Source organism: Astatotilapia calliptera, chromosome 11 (genome assembly GCF_964374335.1).
Source record: "Astatotilapia calliptera chromosome 11, fAstCal68.1, whole genome shotgun sequence".
In the NCBI taxonomy this organism is placed as follows: domain Eukaryota; kingdom Metazoa; phylum Chordata; class Actinopteri; order Cichliformes; family Cichlidae; genus Astatotilapia; species Astatotilapia calliptera.
The window spans coordinates 14,701,762-14,720,916 of record NC_137432.1 but is presented as its reverse complement, the minus strand read 5'-3'; the positions used below and the strand labels follow the sequence as shown (position 1 = coordinate 14,720,916).

At 41.0% G+C, this 19,155-nt stretch overlaps 1 protein-coding gene across 2 annotated transcripts; it reads right to left on the bottom strand.

Annotated features, from left to right (window-relative positions):
- Nucleotides 1-2,155: 2,155 nt before the first annotated feature.
- zhx1 (zinc fingers and homeoboxes 1) lies at nt 2,156-19,150 on the bottom strand. 2 transcript variants are annotated; one of them, XR_013912234.1, is made up of 9 exons: nt 17,631-19,150; nt 14,989-15,316; nt 14,413-14,876; nt 13,886-14,089; nt 13,365-13,580; nt 12,524-12,688; nt 11,145-12,368; nt 10,371-11,021; nt 7,422-7,561 (listed from the first exon to the last, which is right to left on the bottom strand). XR_013912234.1 is itself a non-coding variant. In XM_026183536.2 (8 exons), the coding sequence occupies exons 2-8, from the start codon at nt 15,200-15,202 to the stop codon at nt 7,280-7,282; spliced, it is 2,769 nt and encodes a 922-aa protein (XP_026039321.2). In that variant the 5' UTR covers nt 15,203-15,316; nt 17,631-19,150; the 3' UTR covers nt 2,156-7,279. The 2 variants fall into 2 exon arrangements, 1 of the variants encoding a protein (XP_026039321.2); XM_026183536.2 differs by lacking the exon at nt 10,371-11,021 and having other exon boundaries at nt 2,156-7,561.
- Between the last annotated feature and the right edge of the window lie 5 nt (nt 19,151-19,155).

Sequence of the window (19,155 nt, the reverse complement as noted above, 5' to 3'; positions counted from 1 at the left end):
ACAGCTGGATAATAAATGTGAGCTGCTGTCTGAGAACATTTTAGAAAGAAGGAAAACACCTACAAATAAACAACAAAGGAAAATGAGAATAAATAAAGATTTTTATATTCTTCACACATACTTGATTATTACTCCAAACCACATCACACCATATTAGACCTCCTATTTCATAGGTGTCAAACTCTGGCCCGCGGGCCAAATTTGGCCCGCAGCCTAATTACATTTGGCCCGCGAAGCTATACCAAATTATTATTAGAGCTGGCCTACTGGTATTAAACAGCTAATATATATATTGTTTAGTATTAAGCTTTGCTTGTTCCATATTCAGTTTTCCAGCAAAACTTATTTGAGTCCATAAGAAAAGATTCATTCCTATATCTGGAGGAAGATTTTTTTAAAAATAAATATTAACGTTAGCCCGCGACTTTGTTCCAGTTTTGAATTTTGGCCCACTGTGTATTTGAGTTTGACACCCCTGTCCCATTTCATCTGATAGAACTGATACAGGGTTCTCTGTGTTACTGTATTACTGGGTTTAAATGCACTTAAATGTTCATAAAATTATCTAAAAACATTGGACATGCTGGAGCCTGACTGAGAACAGAATGATTCAAAGTAAGATGAAGGTATTACTCAGTGGTGTCAGCAGCATTTCTCTCAGATGAGTTCCTGATGAGGATGTGCGCGTCTCTTAGATCAACATTGTGTTGATTTATGTTGTAAATGGTGATGCAGGAAATTTCATATAGAGCAAATAAGTCAACTGTCCACCAGCTGATGGGCTGTTTTTCTACAGTGTTAGAACATGTTTCTTTATTTCCATCCAAAGCTCTGTCAGCAGTGTAATAAACACCATGCTGATCTGTGTAGACTGAAGACTGAAATGCCACTTTGTCATCCAGTTTGATAGTTTCCCATCCTGGACTGCATCCTGATGATGTAACAGAAAGTAAAGTTTTCAAAAAAGATGATGTACGTGGTACTAACACTTCAGATTAAGGCTTTTGCTGTTTCTTTATCAAAATCTTCTTTTCACTCCTAAATAATGAATCTGAATTCTGACTTTATAATCAGATTAAGTCTTTTGTAGCTACCATATTTAGCACACACACACAATTAATATTGTGATGCACAAATAAATAAAGGGAGAAAAATATATAAAAATAATTTAAAAGGCATAAAATTAAATACTTTACAAATAAGTATATTCAGAACAGAAGCACCATCATACTTTTGATATAACCTGAAGAAACTGATTAGAAATGCACTCTTACCAGGATCCTGTTGAGTTGATCTTCCTGTGAAGTTTCAGAGAACGATGTAAGAATGAGTGAATTACTGCCAGCTCTGATATTGTTGTTTGGTAATACAGCAGAAAGCACAGAATGTAAACCATCCTTCAACACTCAGAAATGAAACTGGCTTTACTAAAGTCAAATCCTCTTTAAACTAAATGAAACGACTTTTGCTTTATCGAGCAGTTTGGATCAACTCACAGTAAAACTGAACTGTTATATTTGATCTTTTTCATTCTTTATAACGATCATTGAAACATCACTGTGCCAGGCAGGAACATCAAATGATCCACTTACCAATCAAAGTGATGAACAACAGACTCCACAGCATCTTTACTTTAGACTCTTTGCACAAATGTGTCCTCTAATAAGAGAAAGAAAAGACTTCTACCCTCACTCTGGAGTTTTCTGTAGACACACTGATGTTGATATGATCCCCTCTCTGAGTCAGAGCTGGATTTGTATTTCTGTCACTTCCCTCACAGCAGAAAACATGAAAATATTCATTTCTCCTGTTTACACTCAGAGTGAGGCTGTTATGTTCAGTAGGCAAAGCATTCCCAGACTTTTACATCTGATTTGCAGATGTGAACATACCACGACTGTTATGATCACCATGTTCAAACTACATTGTGCGTCCATCCACGTGCAAATACTTTAGCATACCAGGAAACTTACTTCACCAGTGGAAGTTGTGTGAATAGGTTTTCAGTGACATTTCCACAGCTGGATCATTATGTAGGGAAACAAGATGTTTTCATTTTTAACAGGACACTATGCCAGACTTTCTGCACAACATCTGAATTTAAATGTCCTGAAACTTCATGTTTCATTATTTAAAGCAAAATGCTTCTCACATGTTCACATCCTTTGATCCAAATTTATTGGGTTTTGTCCTCAAACAAGTATAAAATATAAATCTTTTCTAAATCAACCTATCAAGCCAGAGCCTCAATAACAGCTGGGATTTTAAATTAACATTGCACACATTTCATGTCTCACAGCTGCTAGCTACAAGCTGAGGAGTGCAGGGACCACAGAGTATTTTCAGCCTTCTACAGCAACACTGGAGAAACAATCACACACACCAGGATTAATCAAAGGTCATCACAGAAACTTTAAGTTAGTGGAAATGTTGGTTCCACAGACGCAGAGTAACAAGGATTTCAACTTTGTAAAAGCCTCAGTAGGTCAGTTTCATTCAGAGAATCTTCTCCAGTCAAAGCCTATCAGGAGATTATTTACAGCTATAGGAGTCGGTACCGCAGTTAAATTTAGGAGCGATATATTGAAATGGCTTCAAACCACTGGTTAAAGTGGAGCGTACATGTGTTCGTCCTGCATTATCTGTGTCTGTGGAGAAACAACTGTAACTAATTACATCCAGACACTGTCATGAATCAGCAAAAACAGATCTGAAGGTACACAGAGTACTGATGCAGAAAAGAAAACATTTGGGATCCAAAGCAAACCGCACCGACATGAAGGAAAAATCTGATCAGAATACAGAAGGTAAAAACTTTACAGTGAGATTAGAAAAAAATCAATTCATGTCCACAGTTATTTTCAAATCTGACAACGTGTATTTTCTAAAACCAAAAAGCTGGCAGCTGTAGAGTGAAAACATCTGGATTGCTGTAAGAAACATTCAGCTAACTACCTTTAAATACAGAAAACAAGTGAGGACTATAGCAGAAGTACAGCAGGTACAGATATGACATATGAGCGTAATAGGACCGCAGGTAAACTACTCAGATCACAACGTTAGCTTTTAGCTCTACAGCACAAGGTTAACTGGGATACGTGATGAATGCTGGATATAAAATCATAACTCAGTGAAAAGACACGGCAGCCTCGATATAAGCTACACATCTGTGTATTTATAGCTTCAAGAACTGTAAGACCAGATTAGACTTTACCAGAAAACATCTTTGAACAGCTGCTAATGGGACCACATCACTAATATTTATTGATGATGTGACTGCTGACAGAATTAGTAGAATGAATTTTAAAGTCTACAGGGTTGTACTCTCCTCTCAGACACACTCAAATGCTGTAAAACTGTACAACCATTAATACAATCCTTTCTTTAAATGCCTTAACTTAAAGCTGAAAGTCTGCACTTACATCACATCTAGATTGCTTGATTTAAAATCAACTTGAACTGTGGTGCTGTACATAGGCACTAACACAAAAGAAAAACGTGCCAGTGTCCAGATATTTATGGTTCTGACTGCATGTTTATAAAGTAATTTAGGATTAACATTTGAGCCCGAGCGATCAATACTGGTCAATGTTAATGATTTGCTGACCTACTGGTATCAGCATTTATGTTTAGTCAATAAAAACTAAAATGCAAAGAAAAGGCAGGAGAACCAATCATGTTATGAGTCCTAACGTTGCACAGTTTGTCCACCAGAGGGCACTCTCAACTTCCCATGTTTATAATCTGCACTGTCATTTTATCATAATAAGGACTTAGTAATAACTATGTATGTTCAGAGAATGTTTAGGTGCGATTTTCTATGTCTAAAAGAAAACAATACTGGCTCATAACTTTTGCACTGTCCACTTCCTGCTGTGACAAAACAAATTTCCCACGTGTGAGACTAATAAAGGTTATCTTATCTTATCATTAGTTGTGTTCTAATTAGCACCTCAAATATGAACACACTATTAGCAAGCACAATTCATTCAAACATTAATCCAGCTGACTGCATGTCTTTTCTCTTGAGTTATGATTCTACATTTTTGCAAAGTACCAAAAAGCCACTTGTGCACAGTGAACTCTAAAACTGATTCTAATTAAAAACACTAATCTATTGTACATATTGAGCCTGTCTTGCTAACAGGAAGTCCACTGTTGACTGGATAGAGTTGCAATGACAGTTTTCATAGATAGAAACATATAAAAACCATTCAAAACAGATCGACTATAATAATGAAACAGCACACTGTAAAAGACTGTGGGCTGGATACCTGGGGGCAGCATGAAGCCTAACCTGTAGACTAAATTGAGTACTGACTGCCATTTTGTACCATGTATAGACATTAGCATATGAGATCATAAATGCTTAGAAAAGAGCACAAAACGGCTGCACTTGGGGTGTTTTTTTTAAAAAAAAATGTTGTGCAAAATAGAAATAAGTCATTAAAATAAGCCCCTCTAAACTAAAAGTAGCTCAAACTTAGCAAATATTCCAGTGATTTGAGCAACATTTTCAAAAGAAAACAGGTCCTCAAATCGCATTTTTAAGCTACATTTTCAGTTTAACCAGGATGAGGCTTCTACTGTGCCAAGTATACCAACCCCAAATATGTACAAATGTTGTTTGTCTTGGTTATTGCATGCAGTATTAGACAAAAGTATTCTTTAAAACGGTGACTCTGTTATTTTCATGACCAGGCACTCGTCACATGATGACCAAACAGATAAAAGGTTTCAGCTGGATTAAAGCTAAAGATGTTGGAAATCTAACCGCAGTGACTTCTAGTGCGACAAGTGCCCGGGGATACGTTCTAAACACTATCAAAATTCAGAACTTCAAGGTGTCTGTTTAAGGACTTAGAACTGAAGTTACCAATGTTAGCTTCAGTGTAGCTAGGCATCTAACAGCGTCAGCAGAAAGCAGAGCTCGCTCATGCATCATCATTAGTTTGAACAATCCTTCCTTAAGTTTACTGATTTCCAAAGTTGAGAGTTGGTGAAATTCTGTTCAAAACAAGCGACGAGCCACGTAGGCACAAAGGTTAACCTGCAAAGCTTCATCGGTTTCTCTCTCCTGTCAGTGAAGAACAGCAGTCGGGACAGTTCGCAAAGAGTTTGAAAGAGTCAAGAAAACAGAGAGTGGAGCTTTATTTGGTAGTCTTCTCGCCGCAGAGGGAAAGCTGTGCCACGTCTTCATCACAACGATTCCTCCGATGAGAGAAAGCAACTTTATCCAAGAACGTCTTTTAGTTTTCCAAAGCGTTTTTCAGTTTTCAGTCCCTTTGCCTCTGTGCCTGCTTACGCTGCAGACAATTTACCGAGACAGAGAGCCAATACGACGCTGCTAATGTTTACACCTTGGGAAGTGCGCATCATGTAATAGTCACTTATTTGACAAACAACACAGGAGGAGAGGGGTAAAGCAGCGGGCAGGGGGGTGTAGAAACAAGAGGGAGACGCGGGAAACGGTTCCCTTGATTTAAAGCAACAACAGGATTACAAGACATATAATGCAAATGCATTTTCATACCAAGAAATCTTGAAAAATTGGGCTCAAATTGTGCAATTTAGTGAAACAACATGTTGGGTGATTGTTCTATTATTTTCAGCCATATAAACATCAAACTATGAAACAAATATATTATTAAAAAAGTGATTAAACTGGTAACATTCCAGGTTAGTACAAATAAAAAAAAAAGGCAAAACACTGGTTCAGTTTGTAGTCATACAAAACAGATTTGGTCTTCCATTTCATGGAATTAAATGAGATTAAGGTGCCTAATCAGTATTTAGTCCACTATGAACACAAGTGGACAAAGTGCATTGATTTTTAAAGTTTACTTTAGGTGCTTCAGGTTTCTCTCTTCAGTGCAGAAAGGAGTCAGATTGTTATTTGAAATACTGCCTAACTGTTTTTGCTTTTATTTTTCTAAAGTACGAGTCAGAGCCATCGTGATTCACAGGCCTCATATCATTGATGTGGTGCTAACTCCAGTCTTGTTAAGGTGAGAACTTGCTTTTATTTGCACGATTTTAGGGAAACGTACAGGTCACAACTAGTAAAACACTGCAGCAAAGTTTTTGCGTCTGTGTTGTTATTTCAATGGAACCAGAGGTCCATCTCCCAGTGGCCCTTATTTAGTGCACAAATGGTGCCTTTGTAGCTCACTGCCCAGAAGACAACACATTCAACTTCACATAAACGCTCTCATTCTCATGATCTACACAAGCCCCTTTAAAAAGGTCAGAACAGATCACAGGAGGTGTTTTATCAAAAGGTGAAAGCAGTGCATATTAAACGCATTCTTTCCCATCCGACCTGTAGGTGTTATGTTAAAAATCTATAAGAGTAAAGAAACAATGAGCAAGTATAAAGGGAAGACTTGAATAGACATCCTGTGTTATTTAATGCCTGGCCTTGGCATTCATTCAGCATTAAGGTACTTTTTTTCTCATATCATTTCACACAGATCATCAAATTCATGTCAGCTCGAATAACCTGCTGATTCTCTTGATCTGCTCTTCACAGGTGCTAAAAAACAGGTAAAATGAAATCCCACAGTCATGTGCTGGTTTCACTGGATACACCGCTCAGCAGTGACATCTAGCTGCAATACATTTTCAAGCACCTTTTTAAGTACAACTGCTCAGAGGAGGGTGGGCATTCACAGAATTACAAATTGATATTTGAATTCAGGCCCTTGCTCACAACTTATCAAACACTCCTTCCAGAAGAAAAGCAGCATCAGTGTCTGAAAGGGGGCAGCTTAGTAGCTTCATTTAAGCAGGCAAGGAGTGCAAATTAGAAAGGAGCAAAATCTGTCGTTAAGACAGTTTGCTTCCTTTAAAAAAAAAAAAAAAAAAAAGGGTTTAATGGATGTGTTTGGATTCAACATATTTTTGGATACCTATCTCACTGACAGTTGTCATCCTCAGCTCAGCTTGAAGATTGTATTTCACGCCATTCCTCTTTATAAACATTATGTAGGTGCTGCTTTATAAGCGTTATCAAAGTTTCATGTGCCTCTGTGTGGGGTCGGATTCTTGTTTTCACCTTAGTTACAGTGAGAGATTGATCTAAAGCTAATAGTCCGTGTCTTAGTGTCACATAGACGTGACTCGGAAACAGCTTGAAAAGCAAATGAATGTGGAGAACTACACATGCAAATCAGTGGATAAAAACACTTGGTCTAGCTAAGTGCCGTCCAGCGTCGATTCCTCCAAACAGTATTTCTTGTAACATTCAGTTAAGCTTCACCCTGCTTCCCCACAATTGCTAGTCTTCAGAAACGGACAAAGATTTCTTGACGCTGCGTGATGGCTCCCAAACCTCACTGTCGTCTGTGTCATCACCATCCTCCTCCTCGTCCTCCTCCTCATCTTCTTCATCTCCCTGCCCTGCGCCTGTCTGCTCGTCGGTGGCCATTGACTCTCCCTGCGTCTCCTCTCCTTCCTCCTGTGTTCCTTCGTCTCCATCAGTCCTCTGTGCGCTCGGTTCCAGGAAAGGATCTAACCCCCCATCCAAGCGTCGCTGCACCTCGGCGAACCACTCCCTCACCTTTCGACAAACAGAGAAAGAGGAGGTCGTGACCTCAGAAGGTTATTTCTCAGCTTTGAGGTGGTTGAAAATACTTTCACTTTACTAGTGAGTGTTAATGACATGAAGACCAGTTAGGTCCATGCAACCCTTAGTACGTTTTCTGTAACAATCCTGATTATCTTTTAACTAGTGGCACAGAGACAACCCTAGCCTCAGGGGGTCACAAACTAGCATAGTGCTGGTCCAGGATAAATGGAAGGTTTGCCTCAAGAAAGGAATGTGGTGAAAAATCTGTGCCAAATACCAAATCTGTGTCAAATAAAGTGGACTCATTCATTGCGGTGAGCCATGGAGAAATAAGAGAGCAGGCAAAAGTACTTTAACTCATTATCTTTTGACTAAATATACATTATTGGGCCACATCTCTTAATCTTTGAATTCAGCTTTTTTCCAATGTCATTGCAGCAGATGTACAATATCAAGTAACTAGCATGACAAAGGGCCTTTATAAACATTTGTAAAAGAACAGGTTGTTCTGCAGAGATCACTGAATTTAAGCGTAGTGCTGTAATAGGATCTCGTCACTGAAAACATTTCCAGATATTTCTAGGTACAGTGTTTCACAATCAGTGGTAAGTGGTAATACAGCAAAGTGGAAGTGTTTAGGAACCACAGACACTCTGCCGTGAAGTGAAAGTTACAGAGCGCTCTGCTGACTCAGTAATTGCAGAGATCCAAACCTCCTTTGACATTAACATCAGCATCCCAGTGTCGACTGGGAGCTTCATTGCACTAAATTCAATAACTGAGCAGCTCCTTTAGATGTTCCATGTAGGTGGCCCAGTATTTTGTCTATACAGTATACAGCGGTCCCTCGCTATAACGCGGTTCAGCTTCCGCAGTCTCACTGTTTCGCAGATTTTTTTTGTGCAATTTTGCATGCTTTTTTTTAACAGAGCATTGTGTTCTGCGTCCTGATTGGCTGTAGATAGAGCTGGGCGATATAAGATTTTTTCATATCACAATATGCTTTTTTCATTTCAGGCGATAACGATATATATCACGATATAACCCAAATAACTATATTTGTAAGATTTAAATGTGCCGTTGCTCACAAGTAAAATGTGAAATAATCAGCAGCTTGTTTTGATTTAAATATTTATTTCCCATAATAAGTTCAACAGGGTAGATGTACTTAAAATGAGGCTTCAGTTTAGGCAAAATAAAGGCAAATATTACAAACTACACAAAAGGGAGCCGTTAAAGCGTTTAAGTTTCAAAATAGAACAAACAAAACAGACTGCTAAATTGTCAGTTCCACGTAGAAACAAAATATTAATTCTAAAAATAAATCTTAGTTTATTTTACAGAAGAAGAGACAAAATTGACTAACTTTTTTAATATTGCTTTGGAAGCGCTGTCTGAGAAATGTTTATGTCCAAGGAGTTGGTAACGAGGATCCATTACTTTAATTAGCTGCTTGAATCCTTCATTGTCGACCGTGTTTATTGGTAGCATGTCTTTAGCAAGACAGTAAGCTATGACATTCGTTATGTTGCTATGTCTCTTAGCTTTTTTGTCATATGGTAAGACGCTGGAGAAAGCCAACTCAATTGACTGTTGCTGCTTCTCAGGGATTCCCCCTGGTTGTTTTCGATGACGAATTAGCGCTTTCAGTCAGAGATTGAGCGTGCTCTAGTGGGTGGCACTGCTTCAGGTGATGATAAAAAAAAAAAAGGTTTGTTGTATTTCCAGACTTTGTGGGAACAGGCTTTCGGCACAATTTACAGTGGGCGTTACTCTGTTTTTTGTCAGACTTCAAATAGCTGAAATACCTCCACACTACGGAACTTCTCTGGCCTTTCCTTTTGACAATCTCTCCGGCATTGGAACCGTCATCTGTGTTCTCTTCGGTAACCTGGTCACCCAAGCTCTCGGTTGATTTTTCTCTAGTTGGCACACTCATTTCCTCCATTACCCGGCGGCTGGCTGCTTCCCAAACAAATACACACGTGCGGCTTGGCACTTGTGCGGCTTGGCACTTGTGCTCACAAGTCACGTGACGTGGTTCGGCTCTGCGCTACTTAATTTGGATTGGCTGTTCTTTTTTTTTTATAAGAGAGGAAGAGCGAGAGAGATGAGGTCTATTGCAACAGTTTCATTTTTCTATCGAGAAAAAGTTATTTTGCAATACATATCGTTATCGTTCTATCGCCCAGCTCCAGCTGTAGACCACTGTCAATCAATCTCCTCTGTGCCGTGTCTCCTGTACAGTACAGAATGCGTTCAGCTTGTCAAATTTACACAAATCTTCGATCGCTAGCAGTGTGACTCTGAAGTGCTGCACTGTATGTTTGTAAGTTTTCTCCCCAACAAACACAACAATGCCAATAAAACGTTTCGCACCGCAAAGGCAACCGCGGGTGCCTTTGGTTTCATCCTATAATACTGATAGTGTTTAAACAAGAGAGAAAAGTGTCTGAGAAATGTGTATAAAGTGTGTAGTGAGGGGTTTTACAGCCTTACAAAATCTATAATAACTGTAAAAAAGAAAGTTGGCTACTTCGCGAATTTCACTTAACGCGGGTTATTTTTAGAACGCAATAAACGAGGGACCACTGTATACCAAATCATCTCATAAGGGGTTTTTTTTTTAGGTAAAAACAAAGTATTTAAAAACCAGAATGTCAATAATACAGAAGCTTATCAAGCTCATAATCCAACACAGTCCACAGGCTACTGTAATGAGTGAAGAACAGAAAGGAGTCTAAGGAGCTTGAAAAAGAAAAGCGTCTGGACTTTTTTAAGTTGCTTGAAGACGTTTCACCTCTCATCCGAGAAGCCGCTTTTCTTCCCAAGCTCCTTAGACTACGATGACCTGGATGACTGAGAACCTTCACAGACAAACAGAAAGGAGGTTACAAGTTTTCCTGTTACTATACTAACTAAATTGCACAAACTAAAGATAATTAAACTAAAACTAATTAAAATCTACAAGAATGCACACAAACAATCATATTCATGGTTATGGGCACTTTTCCCAAAAATTGCTACTCAACCTAGGGCAGGGGAGTCCAACTTCAGGCCTCTAAAGGCAGTCTCCTGCAGGTTTTAGATATCACCCTTGGTAAACACACCTAAATCAACTGACTAGTTCACTACCAAGCCTCCGGAGAACTTCAAGACATGTTGAAGAGGTAATTTAAATCAGCTGTGTTGGATCAAGGAAACATCTAAAACCCTTGAGTCCTGGAGTTGGACACCCATCCCTAGGTGGTGTAGCGATTCTTGGGAAACGTGTCTATAAAACTATAAATACAACCCTGACACTGAGCAGAATTTAGGTGAAGACCTTTTAAGTGATCGCTGTGCAAGTTTCTCTAAAATCTGACCAATATTTATAATTCTTGTGAATTGCACTATGAAGGACGGATGGACAGATGCCTCACCATTGCATCCGTCCATTTGGCTGGATGAGCTAAAATAGGAAGAGATTTTAAAAAAGAAATATTGTTCAATTCTGCAGTTATTATTGTTATTATTATTATTTTACTTTCCTCACCTAAGAGGAAAGGTGGTCCTAGGAGTTACTTGTTCTTACCTGTTCATAGCTCATGTTGGTCTTGGTGACAAGCTCGTCCAGATCTTGCTCATTCAGGAAGTGGTGCTTCAAGTAGTACTCCTTCAGGATCTCCTTCCCAGTCTTGAACTTCTTTGATGGGGTTGGCCGGTCGACATCCGAACTTAAAGAGGTGGACCTTCTTGGCTGCTTCCTGGTTCGGGATCGTCCCCACCCACGATTTCGTACACGTCTTTTCCGACTGCCGCTTCCCAGTTTACTCCCACCTCCGCTGTTTGGTCCTTCGATGTTGCCACTTTGGTATTGAAAGAACCACTTCAGGTTTCCGTTCTTCCAGGAATACCGAGAGTCTCCGAACCAGCTGACAATGTAGGAGCGAGGAAGGCCGCTTTCCTCTGCCAGCTGATCGTACTCCTCTGGTGTGGGCCACTGGGTCCTAACAAAGGCACTTTTCAGAATATGGAGCTGCTCCGGAGTCTTTTTACTCTTGTCCTTAATGTCCTTCTTGTTGCTGCTGGGCAAATGCTTGGTGCGATTCCCAGGAGGAGTTTGACTACCTTTTCGAGATGAGGAGGCAGGAGGTGAAGAAGAGGCCGTTGCTCCTGTTCCTCCCCCTTCTCCTGCTTTTGCTCCATCTGTTTCTATTTTTCCTCCTTCAGAGGAATCTGGAGACGAGGTGCTGACGGATGGCATTTTTCGTCTCTCGGTGAACCAGGCGTCAATTTCCCTCCGTGTCAGTTTAGTCTCCGTCCTCAGACGGCTCAGCTCTTCATCTGAAGGTGTGGTGTTCTTCTCAAAACTCTCCTCCAGCACCACAAGCTGCTCCGGCGTCTTCTCCTTAAACTTCTGCAGGGTAAAGTCTGGAAACGGGTTCCACGTTTTGGGACGGGTCTCCTTCTCCTTCACGGGAGGTGTACGTGGAGGATGGGGTGATGTCGGGGTCTCGTCGCTGGAGTCGATAACAATGGTGGTGTTAGCAGCGCTGCTACATGTGCCCCCGCTTCTACCACCTCCGTCGTGAAACACGATGACGTGGCTGTTCTTGGAGTTGCGCTGGTTGTACCTGGTGTCACTGAACCACTTTTTGATCTCCCCTTTCGTCAGGTTGGTAAGTTTCATCAATCGGGCAATTTCGGCATCTGTGACAAAGTGGTTCTTCAGGTAGCTGGCTTTCAGCTCCGCCAGCTGCTCTTTGGATTTCTTAGGTCGCATGCTGAATGTGTCAACACTGAGGGCTGAGTTCTCCTTAGAGACAGAAGGAAAAAGTTACATTTTATTTACATTTTGTTTCTCCAACACAGTTCTAGCTGAAAGAAACACCACAAGGTCATTTTTGTGTACTGATTATAAAGCCATTAAAGGTTCTTCTTGGTAGCACGAGCTGTAAGTGCTTTCCACACCTGTGGTGAAAGAGAGGGAGGCTGGATAGTGGTAGCCCGCTTCAGCTCACTGTTTGTCAGGGTGGGCTGGCAGGAAACTCTGCTGGAGCTCTGGGACTGGCTAGGCAACCCTGCCACTGTCAGGGTGATGGGACTGGTCACTGGAAGGTTGCCTCCTGGGCCAACCTACATAGCATCAGAAAAAAATAATAAAGGACAGAGATGTGATGTTTTGTTTAAAGGGAAAACGTGTTTATAAAACAAAAGTGTTTTTTTTAAGTGTTTAACCGCTGTAATGTTTTCATGTACTTGTGCTAGTGGCTTTTTTGGCAAGACTCCAATTTCCATCTCCTCTCATGTCTGGCTAAAGACCAAAATCAACAGAGGTCAGAACATCCAGCTCACTCAGAAAGAATTCAGTTCTCACACACCAAAGTGAGAGTAATAATTCACCTATTTGTTCTGCATTCATTTGGTATAAGAGGCTCGGTTCCAGAGATGCAAAGCAACGTCAACATTGGGTGTAAAAGCACGAAGTCTGTGTGTCCATCAGTACTGTTGTTTCTGAGTGGCTAATTTAGTATTACTGGAATTCAGAATGCAATCGCAGCCAGCTTTTATGGAATTGGTTTTTCAAACAGTTAAAGTGATGTGCTCATTTTCAAATCGTCACTGTGACATCAACAGGAAAGCTATTCATATGCGCACACCTTCTTAGATGGATTTGTAATTGATTACTCCTTTGCATTACATTACTACTCATTCAGACTAGTTCATTGTACCTGAGACAAGATGAAAAGCTGAGAAACCCAAGCCAGGTTAAGGCTGGGTCAAATGTAACACGTGTTTTTTCCTTACCTACCTGTGTGAACACGAGGCCAGGCTGGCCCACTATCTGGCAGGTCTGAAGGATGGACTGCAGGCCGTTAGCAGCAGCCGACAGCTGGTGAGCAGGTATGACAGTGATAGTCTGAGGCACAGTGTGCACCGTGCCATTAAACTGCTTCCTCCTGGCCTCTTCCACTTCTTCTGGAGTCCAGCTGACACCGTGCTTCAGCCTCTGAGCTGAGAACCACACCTGCGACACAGATCGAGCACATCTGACTCTAATATTTTGTTTTAAAGTATACTTTAAAACAGTCCGTTTGTAGATGAAAAATGGGAATTCCAATTGAGGAAGCTTTTCACTTGTAAAACAACAAGTAATACTACACTACAAAAACAATGATGGCCATAACACAAAAGTAATTATCAGTAATGAGCCTCTGAATTCCTTACTGGTGACTCACCAATATATCCGATTTTAGTCCTACTTACTTAAATGTGTGAAAAATATTCAAAGTAAGAACTAAGAAATCATGAAAGCTTTATGCGCAGAGGTACCTTGATCTGTTCCTCTGTGAACTGTGTTTGTGCTGCCAGGCTGCTGATCTCAGCCATGGAGGGGTAAGGGAACTTCTTATATGTGGTGCCCAGCAGAGGGTTGGTGTCCATAGCGGCACTGTAGGAGGGGATGCTGCTAAGTGGAATCAGCAGCTGGGGCTGAACTGCTGCTGTGTTTTGCTGGGCCTGGAAGGCAGAGAGCACCTGGAACAAAGACAGAGAGGGATGGAAATGAGAAATGTTATCCATGTAGAGCAGCTAAAGGAGAGATGGTGTCCAAGCTCTATTTGGCAGGCTTCTGACCAGCTGAAGTGTTCCTGAACGAGGCAATGAATATTTATCAGCTGAAGGGCTGCTATTATGCTGTTGATATTTAACATTACAGCAACCCTTTGTCCAAAAGCTTGCAGCAGGTTTTAGGTACAGACCGCTGCTGGGTCTCACCACATGCATTAATTGCTCACAGGCACTGGTAAAATCGGAATTCGTACAGCTGTAAAACACATGACATTATATAGTGTCTCTACCTGTGCCAGACCAGCAGGCAGGACTGTAGGATTTAAAATGGATGACTTCCTCTGCTGTTCAAACTGAGGGGTGATCAGCAAGCCGCCTCCCCCGAGCTTCATGGAGTCGTGCATGAGCATCTCCACAGGCGTCATCGGCCCCGGAGGAGCTTCAATGGGTTCCTGCTCCCCACCCAACTCTCCATCGCCACCTCCTCCAAAAGCCTCCGCTGCCTCGTCTGCCGATTTCAGGGACACAGCGATTCTCTTGGGTTCAGATTTGGTCTTCATCCTCATGATCGGGGTCTTGCTGAGAGAGATGGCAGCAACTGCAGCGGGGTCTGCTCCCCCCTCCTCAGGGGTGTCACACTGTTGCTCGTGGGTGGGCTGATCGCTGCTCAGATCCTCAGGAGGATTTGTAGTGCTGCTTTTCAGTGACGGACCGACAGCCTCTCTGTTGTCTACAGTAGATACACCAGGTTCATCTGTAGTATAAACAGTAACAATAATGCAGCATTCATTATTTACAGCACATCTGTGTATACTAAGTATATTACAGGTTTGTCAGGTGAGAATGAGACCAAGAAAGAGTCTTACCTGAATCTGGTGGAGCAGGAACAACTACAGCCTGCCCCAGCTCCTCTGCAGTCAGCCCCTCCTCCGTTCCCTCCTTCACCTTTCCCTCCTCCTCCTCCCCAGCGTCTTCCTCCTTCGTTTTCTCTGTTTTCTCCTCCACCTCCTCTTGCTCCTGCTCAACCACATCAGAGGGCACCACCATGCAAGGTGTGGTGGATTTCCGGCGGCTCGACATTGTCAAACCAAACTTTTTACTTCTCCGGCAAAACTAGATGCGTGGCAGAACTGCCGAGACTCACATATCGCAAGCAAACGTGCTCCCACTTTAAAGTCCTTGAATTCTGTATTTCTGTTGAAAAACACACACACAGACAAAACAATTATTCAAATAATCTGCCCACTGTTGCTTAAGCGTTCCTATTGTTGTTATCAAATCTTTCCTTTGCTGCCAAAGGTAAGAAACTGTGTGTGGGACAGGAGTTCAGTTTTCAGCTGTGTATTTGTTACTGAGTTGAGTGTTTTAAAGAGGCACGTAGGGAAGGGCATTACAAGTAAGCCCAAGCTATTTAACCTGAGTGAATGCAGGTTTAATTAATTACAAAGCGTAATTACGCTGAAGGCTTAAAACTCCAACTTATTCTTACAAAATGACTGGACGGGTTTTTATTTATTGTTTCTTTTATTCTTTGTGTTTGATTTTATTAACAAATGACTTCAGGCCCCCGGTTTGGACGGGCAATCCTTAGGAAAGCTGCAACACCACAGTCTGTAACATTCGCGCTATTTTAAGAACAGAAGCTTAATGATTGCCTAAATGTCATGCATTTAGGAGACATCTATGAACTGGAGCTACACATGCTGCACTAGCTTTGTACAATTACCACCTTCAGGATATGATTCATAAAACCCACATAAGACTTTCACTTCATCTTTAAGGCTTTTACCACTTAACTAGCAGTAAAGGGGTCAATGACGGTGGGGTTAACCTCTGATACTGTTACCAATTTCAGTTTAGAGCATTACTATGGAATCATGCTGACCGGCAGCAGTCACTATTTAAGATTAAACAATCACCCAAACAAATCATTGATTAACACAGTGAGTTCCACTCTATGCTGCAGATGAAGTCCCCATGAGGTGATTTCTTTTTTCATCTCGAATGAAGTTATTCATTATGTTCATTCATCAGTATACTGCAATATGTGTCTTTAATTACTTGATGTGTGATGTGACTTAATGATGATGTTATAATAGTGAGACAACTAGGCCAGTTAAGTTATATTTTTACATAGTGCACTGCACAGGCTACGAACTGCACAGTCCTTCAGATGATGATGTAACTGCATGAAATTGTGAGGCGTAACTAAAACTTGATCAGCTGAGTTCTCTGCCTCCTAAAGTCATCACAGACACTTGTGAATTTATACCAGAGACATTAAAAGGGAGATACTGCAACAGCAAACATGGTGCTACAAGCATAACTTCAAAGAGTGAGAAGATTGTTAAAAACAAAATCTCATTTTAAGGCAAATTCAGCTAAATTTTAAGCATTTTTTTTTTTTATCAGATTTGATGAGTGATTTGATACATGTGGTATATTTGACCGTTGAAAACAAGCAGCATTCAGACAGTGTATGTCACATGTTATTAACAGGTTATTATTAGACTATTAATAACAGGTGTTACACATAATACATTGGGCACAGAAGGTAACAAGAAATAATCATACAGGACTTAAAAGGGGCCGCATCCTCATATACAGTCACGTGAAAAAATCTGAACAAGCAGAGACTGGATCCACTTTGAAACAGTTAAATCCAGCTGAAGAAGATATTCAAATAAATGACAGTAAATTTACATTTAGATAAACAAAGGAGATCCATAAAATTTGAGTCAGGTGTTTGAGATTAGGTGTCAGTGATAAGAACCTTCTTCGGAAGTGACAGTGAGTTCTGTTTTATTTAAACTTTGACATCTGTGATCTTGAAGTGTGTGGCGTCATCCTGTCAAGTTCTAAAGAGCCCTTTGAGGCCTTCAGAATACATCTTGTAGTTGTGGAGACTATAAGTTTGGCAAGGGCTTTTAAAAAGGCCGCTAAAATGACTTAAATTAGTCAGATCAGGATATATTAAAGCAATTATGGTAGGGGGATCATATCATAATCTATTTCATTATTTACATCTCGCTTTAAGGCACAGATTTCCTGCTCAAAAATAATATTTGAATTCACTTTGCATGTGTCTTTGCGAATTAAGAGTTCAACTTAAAAGCTTATGGATGCCAGGTTGTTGACTGTGACACAAGTGCTACAGCAAATAAGCAAACATTTTCCTCTAACACGCCTCTGCACACGCTTTGAGCCAACTTCTCCTGACTTGTTGCTGGTAAAGTCACCCTAACAGATTACACAGAGGTGTGGACGGCATGCTACGCTGCTCTGCCATCATGCGCTCATTTGCATCAACTGTTAGCAACTCAATAATGTGGAGGTGTGAGCTAGCTCATTCGTTATAATTATTAATGCCACGTTCAAGCTACGAATTATTAAACAAAATATGGTTAGTTCGACTCTAAAGCATCCGACACGTACAAAGAAATGGGCCAACTAGCCAGTGTTAGCCGGGCCAGTCATAATTATTGATCACGTCTGGCGGTAAACTTACTGGAACTACTGAAATGTGCACTGTGTTGCTACCAGGCTGTCGAGACAAGGCGAGGAGTGATTTCCTGGGTCTCAGCAGAGCAGCTCTCAGCTCCTCTCTGGTGGTATCTGTCGGCGTCTCTGCTTTCCCCCGGCTAACCGCTCAGACCCGAGCCTGGCCCGGGACCGCAGCAGCGTTAACGTTATCCGGGCAAACGGGTCTTCCCAAACCCAGCCGAGGGACGCAGACAGACAGACGGACCGGTCTAACGGCTACGGCTGTCGTTGGCAGATGCTGGAAAACACCGGACATCTCCCTCTCTCCCCGTCGGAGCAGGTTACTTCACGCCAAAGCGGGGGCTTCTTTGTCAAAGTTGAACCACCGAACGAACGCACGGGAGTTACATTCATACCGTGCTGTTTGCTGACCCAATTCTCTGATTTTTTTTTTTAACGGCAGATTTTTTTAATGATCAAACGGCGTCATCATTCAATGTAATACGTCCTGACGTCATTCCTCGGCGACTCTCTCTGTGCTCTTAAAATTTTTGGGGAGAAATTTTAGGCTACAAAATGCCCAATTTAACAGCACTACAGTGGACTCGGTGTGAGCTTGTTTTGGCCGTGATATCCTTAGAGAGTAACTGCGTGTCAAACAGCGTGTGCGGCGGGCCGTAAACTCATCATTTCCCCGATCCGGCTGCGTGCCAAAATGTCCTTACATGACCTGTCAGGGCACGATGAGAAGCTACTTAAGGACAACACTGACAATGCAGACTTTCCTTTCAACACACGCGATACTGTGTACAGTTGCTGTTCAGGCTTTTCTCGTGATTATTTTCACTTTTGAAAAAAAAAAGGGCTATTATGTAAAGAGCTTTTTAAGCTGCCGTAAAAAAACGTCTTTTATATATTTAAAATAAAACGAGGTTGTCGCCTCCTTTTGGCTATAAACAATAACAAGAATGCGTCAGAGTATAATGCAACAGTCATACATGAAGCGCGGTATAACTGGTTAAACACTTCAGGTTGTATTTACTTCGCTTTTTGTTATCCGTTAGTTATCACTGGCATTACGCAACCAAAATCAGTGTGTGGATCATTTTAAATGCACTTCATTGAATTAATGTGCCATAATAAAGTCACATGGTTGTTAGGAGACAAGTTATGAGCATCTGTGAAGGGATGAATCCCTAAAATGGGGTCACATTTTTAAAAATCCTGGATCCTCAATTTCCCATAATGCAATTATTTAATCTCTCCGGTCTACCTATTCTTAACAATGGTCGTTAAAAGTATTATCTATATATAAGATCAGATAAGTTTGTTTGTGTAGTCCCGCTGCAGTCGCTGATAACAACTTGTAAAACTTTCTAAACCTGATTGGCTTTCGAACAGTCAACCACAACTTGTAGTAGTGAAATACAGGAAGTGATAGTATTATGATGCTTTCTAATACAGTCTGCTGATACCCTGAAGTGCACAAATATAGCAGATTTCTGTGGACCTAGTCATTTTTAAATGATCAGCTTGGGGATAAAAAAAAA